This window comes from Hylobates moloch, unplaced genomic scaffold (assembly GCF_009828535.3).
Source record: "Hylobates moloch isolate HMO894 unplaced genomic scaffold, HMol_V3 SCAFFOLD_12, whole genome shotgun sequence".
NCBI classification, from domain to species: Eukaryota; Metazoa; Chordata; class Mammalia; order Primates; family Hylobatidae; genus Hylobates; species Hylobates moloch.
The window spans coordinates 34,029,500-34,036,092 of record NW_026652287.1 but is presented as its reverse complement, the minus strand read 5'-3'; the positions used below and the strand labels follow the sequence as shown (position 1 = coordinate 34,036,092).

The following is a 6,593-nucleotide window of genomic DNA, read 5'->3' as shown; positions in this document are numbered from 1 at the left end:
TAAAAGTGAACACCATCAAACAACTATGTCTAATTGCCATTTAATATTCATCCCATAACAGAGCAATACACATTCTTTCTAAGCACACATGGAGCATTCACCAAGATAGACCAGTGTCATAAAGCAAACTTAACCAATATAAAAGACTCTCACTGTTGGTGAAAGTGAAAATTAGTTCAGCCATTGTGGAAGACAGTGTGGCGATTCCTCAAAGACCTAAACACAGAAATACCATTCGACTCAGCAATCCCATTCCTGGGTATATGCCCAAAGGAATATAAATCATTCTATTACAAAGACACATGCACGCATACGTTCATTGCAGCACTATTCACAATAGCAACGACATGGAATCAACCTAAATGCCTATCAGTGGTAGACTGGATAGCAAAACTGTGGTACATACACACCATGGAATACTAAGCAGCCATAAAAAAGAGTGAGATTATGTCCTTTGCAGGGACATGGGTGGAGCTGGAGACCATTATCCTCAGCAAACTAACACAAGAAGAGAAAACCAAATACCACATGTTCTCACTTATAAGTGGGAGCTAAATGATGAGAACACATGGATACATAGAGGTGAGCAACACACACTGGGGCCTTTCAAAGGGTGGAAGGTGGGAGGAGGGAGAGGATCAGGAAAATAACTAATGGGTACTAGGCTTAATCTCTGGGTGATGCAATAATCTGTACAACAAACTCCCATGACACTTTACCTATGTAATAAACCTGCACTTGTACCCCCTGAACTTAAAAGTTAAAAAAAAAACATATCAAGCATGTGTATTTATTAAAGTGGAACTAAAAAAGAAATTAGTAACAAATTGTTTAAAAATAAAAAACCAGTAAAATCTGTAATCACTTAGAAATTAAACAACACACTTCTAAGCAATCCATGAATTAAAAGGAAATCTCAGGGGAAAGAAGGAAATATTTTGAACTAATATAAAAATACAACATAACAAAATTTTTGTGGTGCAGCAAAAGTGGTGATTAAAGGGAAAATGCAGAACTAGTGGATACAGAAGGCTGACTGTACAATATTAAAAGCAAAAAAACCCCACCAAAACCAAAAATGAACTATTGACACGTGTAACAACATGGATAAACCAGGAAAACCACACTGAAAAAATGAAAGCAGACCCTAAAGCAAATATGTTTGGTTCCAGTTATACGATGCACGGAACCTGACAATACAGGTATTGCCTTCTATATATGGACAGAAGGAGAATCACTTGAACCTGGGAGGCAGAAGTTGCAGTGAGCTGAGATTTTGCCATTGCACTACAGCCTGAGCAACAAGACAGAAACTCTGTCTCAAAAAAAAAAAAAAAAAAAGACATAATTTTTGTCTACAAACTCTCACAGAGGCATTAAAACATCAATTATGTTGTATTGTTTCATAAAAGTTTTACTTATTTTATAATAATTGTATTGGATAATAATCACAATGAGGTAGAGTTTTAACTGGAAAAGAAATGCTGCCTGTCTGTGCCTATATGGATAGGGAAGCTGAGGAGACCAGAAATTCAAGTGTTAAGAAGGTAACGTTTGGCAGCCAGGCACGGTGGCTCATACCTGCACTCCCAGCACTTTGGGAGGCCAATGCAGTGGATTGCTTGAGGTCAAGAGTTCAAGACCTGGCCAACATGGTAAAACCCCATCTCTACTAACATACAAAAAAAAAAAAAAAATTAGCTGGGTGTGGTGGCAAGCACCTGTAATTCCAGCTACTAGGGAGGCTGAGGCAGGAGAATTGCTTGAACCCCAAAGGTGGAAGTTGCAGTGAACGGAGATTGTGCCACTGAACTCCAGCCTCGGCAACAGAGCGAGACTCTGTCTCAAAAAAAAAAAAAAAAGGTAACTTTTGGGTAATGGGTAACGGGGGTATAAGACCGAAAGTACATTCCCTTCACAGGGCTGGAGATTGAGGATGGAGAGGGAAGAGAAGGGGGGGTGGGGAGGGGATGGGGTGCAGATGGGGATGCAGGTGTGGTGGGGCAAGACTCACAAGCAGAGGGGGATAAGTAGACGGGGTATGGGGCAGGAAGGAAAAGAGGGGTTGTCAGTGGGATGTGAGCATCCAGAAAGAAGCTGACAGTGATGTCCTGCGTCTGTCCCGCAGGGCTGGGTGTCCACACCTCGGTTCTGTCTTGAGCAGGAGGGGCTCAGCCAGGCCTCTCAGCCCTGCTCCACTGGGGCCCTCCACACCTGCAGAGCCAACATGGGCCTCAGATCAGCACCAGCCACGTCAGTTCTAGTTCCAGGTGGGGCTGAGCTGTCCTGTGCAGGACAGCTCAGCCCCACCTGGAACTCAGGAGCTTCCTGGAGACAGGCAGGCCTGCTCACCTAGTATAGTAGATCCAGGTGAGGCCGTAGGTGAGGAGGAAGCCAGCCCCCATGAGAGCCCCTCTGATCAGGGTGAGGACAAAGGGCCAGGAGCCCTGCTGTTTCTCAGTTACACATATGCAGGAAGAGGAGCTTTCTGGGGGAAAGGAGAAGGTAAGGTGCTGTTACCAGGCCTCAGTCCCTCCCACCAAACTGAATACCTCACCAGTCTGTCCAGCCTCAGCACCTGTCCTGCAACTCACTCTGCACAGAAAGGATGAAGGACAGGTGCTGGGAGCCCAGCGGGTGCTGAGCCCAGCAGGTGAATTCCCCTCCCTCTCTAGCTCCTATGTTGGGCAGCTCCAGGATCCCAGACACTGAGGTCTGGGAAGGATTGAGGGCTTTTCCCTCCCAGAACCAGCTCAGTGAGGCAGGCGGGTTGCTGTCAACTGTGCAGGCGAGGAACAGGGACTGGCCCTCCAGGATGGGCACCGACATGCCATTGCTCAGGATCCGCAGGGCTGGGAAAGAGAAGCACAGCCAGGTGAGTGGAGTTGGGAGGCCCAGTTCTCCCTCACTCTTCCCACTGAACTGCAAGAAGAAAGACAAGACTTTGTGGTGAGTGCTGAGAATGGACTAGTCATGGGTGAAGGGGTAAGGACTTGGTGATCAGGTCAGGCTACCAGAAAGAAGGTGGCTGAGCTGAGAAAAGACAGATGAGGAGCAGTTCTCACATTAAGGAGAAGTGGATGGGCAGCTCGGGTGCAGATGTACCAAGAACTGAGACAGGCAGACAAGGAAAGAGGCTCCTATATCTGCAACCTGGCAGGGAGGACCCAGAGCTCCCAAGACACGATAATGGTGGTAGAAGAAGGAGGCTCAGATCTTTTGGAGCATTGGGTGCCAGATTGAGGGCCTTGGGCTTTATCCTGGAAAGCAGTAGGGGGCTATAAGCAAGAGAAACAGAGTTAGCACTGGATCTAGAAAGATCTAGAAAGACCCTGCTGGAGCCAAGTAGGTCCCGGACTGGAGGGAATCGCGATGGGAGGCTGGGAGGAGGCTGGGGCCAGGGTTGAGCACGAGACTTGAGCTGGGCCTGGAACCAAGGGGATGAGGAGGGAAGTGATGATTGGTGAAGTAAAGGTGTTAAGACTTGCGGACTCACGGAGCAGCTGATGAGAAAGGGTGCTGTCTAGAGCGATGTCCAGAACAGCCCTGGGATCAACAGGGAAGGAGGAGCTGAGAAGCATCCGCGGGAGGCGGCTAAATGTGCAGATCTGTGCCTCAGAGAAAGGGCTGGATATAAAGTTGTGGGAGGCATCAGGACAGGGTCAAGGAGAGATCGGATCACTCAGGAATGTGGAGGGGAAGAACAGGGTTCTGGGACAGAGCCTGTCCAGAGGTGGGACAGCCGAAGGCTCCCAAAAAGGACGATCAGATAGAGATGAAGCAGGGCGTACATCAGAGGACACGGGGGCAGGCAGAAATTCGAGAAAAGGGAACAGCGTGTCCTTAGTATTCAAACTCACAGAGACAGAAAAGTAGAATGGTGACTGCCTGGAGGCAGAAGGGGGAAGTGGAAAGTCGCTGTTTAGTGGATACAAAGTTTCAGTTTTGCAAGATAAAAGGAGCTCTGCAGTTTGGTTTCGCAACAATGTGAACACACTTAACGCTGCTGAATTGTACTCTTTAAAATGGCTAAGATGACAAATTTTGTGCTATGTGTATTTTCTCACGATGAAAAAATAAATCTGAAAAAGAGAGCAGAGAAAAGGGAGAAGCCAAAAGAAATACTAGGTCTGTTCGTGCAAGATCTTAGTGACTGGGATTGGGGGGTTGGGGGCAGGAGGGACCCAGACCCAGGGGCTGATGGGTGAGGCAGGGTCTCCCCTCTCCCAGTGCTGAACGCTGAGCTAATAGAAGGCTCCCATCACAGCCCCAGAGGGAAGAGGGTCTTTCCTACCTGTGCCTGTGCCATTTCTGAAGAAGATGCTGACGGCGAGGTTCTGTGGAGCATCTGGGATAGAAAGATACAGCCCCAGCTTCAGAGGTGACAAGAGGGATGGGCATAGGCCCGGGAGGGACCCCAGGAGGGGCCACAGAAACCCACCAGGTGGGGTCGGCTGTCCTTCCTGCCCACACACGAGTTTTGCGTGGTTATCATTCTCTTTCTCTCTCTCTCTTCTAGACACACACACACACACACACACACACACACACACACACACACACACACCCCTCACTCCCACTGCCCTTGAGGACTCAGCTGTGTCCCCAGCACCACTCACAGGAGACATTGAGCTGGACAGTTCTCTCCGTGGTCACCTGAGCTCCTTGGCGTTTCACCTGACAGGTGAGGTTGGTGCCGTGGTCCTCGGGCCTCGGCGTGAGGGTGAGATCCGAGGAGCGGATTGTCTCGGGGTCCAGGGGGCTGAGGGCATCCCCCTTCCAGGAGAATGCGAGAGGTCGTCCCGCTTCACAGGATCCTGGAAGGCTGCAGCTCAGCCTTGTGGGGCGGCCTGACTCCAGAGGCTCCAGAAAGTGGATGTCAGGTTTCTCTGTCAGGGCTGAGGAGCAGACAGGGAGATACCTGGGCCCCAGGGGCTTGAGGACGTACGGTGTGACCCCGAGAGTGGCCAGACCTCAGGCCCCGACCTGCCCCAAGTCCTACACCTCCTCCAGCCGCCCCTGCCCAACTCCTGTCCCTGTTCTCATACGGGGATCTCTGCGTCCCAGGGTCCTCTCCAAGGGTCCCTGCCATACCTGTCACCTCCAAGCTCAGCTTATTCTGTTGGTAGCTATATTTTACATCCCTTCCTCTCTCCACGCGGAAGAAATAGCTTCCCGTGTCCCCCATTCTGGCATCTCCGATGCTCAGGGAGCAGTTCTTCTTCTGGACGTCCCCAAGGAGGTGGAATCGGCCCTGGGTCTCTGGCTTCACTCTTCTGTCCGGGTGGTTTGTGGCCACAGCATCAGCATAGCGTGGGTTCTCCTGGTCCCGGAACCAGTAGATGTAGAGTGGGGGAGGGGAATACCAGGAGCTCCAGGGGTAAGAGAAGGAGCAGGGCACAAGGACGCACAGGCCCTCCTGCACCGTCACCGACTTCTGCACTTGCAGCTCATACCTTGGCTCCTCCTGCAGGGACCCTGGGGGGGCACAGAGGCTCAGCTGCAGCTCCAGCCCCCCCCTTCTCACCCCCGTGCCTGTCCCTCCTCCCTCAGCTCACTCACCCCCCCCACAGCAGGGGCAGCAGCAGCAGGGGCAGCATGTCTCCATCCGCCAGGGCCCCAGCCCAGTCCCAGGTCCCGCTGTCAGGGAAGGAAATGCCCCAAATGTCCAAATGTGGGGTGGGGCTGAGGAAGCCCCGACAGGAAGCCGGTGGGTGAGTGAGAGCTGTGGCCGCGCACAGAAGGAGAACTTGGGCATCACGTGCTGTCGGGGTGAGGTGGGGGCTGGGAAGCCATTCTGCTCCCACCCCGACTGGACGCCGCAGGTGAAGATACTGAGGCCCCCAGAGAGGCTTGTCCAGACTTGTAAGTCTAGACTCCTGAGGTCACCAGGTGCCATAGCTGCAGCACTTTCCTTATGCACTTTTGTCTACACAGGAGGGAGAGCAGCACCTGGCCAGCTCCCTGGGAGTCAGGGCCTTTGGACCCTCAGCGAGATGGGAGAATAAATCCTTTATGACATGATAGGAGCTGTGGTGAGGGAAGCACAGGCTGGGGGTTTCAGGTGGGGAAGACTTTCCTCTTTCCAGAGGGAAGGCAAGTTCTCAGGGACAAACACATCAGGTGGACATGACCGGTCCTTAGCAGTCAAGAGAGATGTGGTCCCCACCACCCCTTGGACTTGGGTCCCTCATTTCGTCATTGTCCTTGTCCCAGGCAGCATCAGACTCCAGCCCTGGTGTTGACTGCCAGGTGAGGCTTGAGAGCTGGGCATTTGAAATGTGGAAGTTGAGGACATGGAATACCAAGTGTGAACCCAGACCTCTCACCTCCCGGCTGTTGAACTTTACAAAAGTTACCTACCCTCTCTGTGCCTCAGTTTGCTCAGCTGAAAAATACAGACAATAATAGAATTGCTGTGTGGGGATTCAGTGAGGTCTCACGTGTAAAGTGCTTAGGACAGTGTCTGGCCCTGAGAATTCGCTCATTCAACTGATGCTTCATGGGCACCTATGGTGCACCAGGCCCCCTGTTTTAGGAGCTGAAGATACAGCAAAGGATAAACTCTTAGGATGAGAAGGTAAGTCAAAAAT

The 6,593-nt window shown here is 51.2% G+C and overlaps 1 protein-coding gene across 1 annotated transcript; it reads right to left on the bottom strand.

Annotated features, from left to right (window-relative positions):
* Positions 1 to 895: 895 nt before the first annotated feature.
* SIGLEC14 (sialic acid binding Ig like lectin 14) lies at positions 896 to 5,899 on the bottom strand. Its single transcript, XM_032171555.2, has 7 exons — positions 5,563 to 5,899; positions 5,095 to 5,478; positions 4,620 to 4,898; positions 4,295 to 4,348; positions 2,595 to 2,852; positions 2,353 to 2,488; positions 896 to 2,214 (listed from the first exon to the last, which is right to left on the bottom strand). The coding sequence occupies exons 1-7, from the start codon at positions 5,897 to 5,899 to the stop codon at positions 2,172 to 2,174; spliced, it is 1,491 nt and encodes a 496-aa protein (XP_032027446.1). The 3' UTR covers positions 896 to 2,171.
* Positions 5,900 to 6,593: the final 694 nt, after the last annotated feature.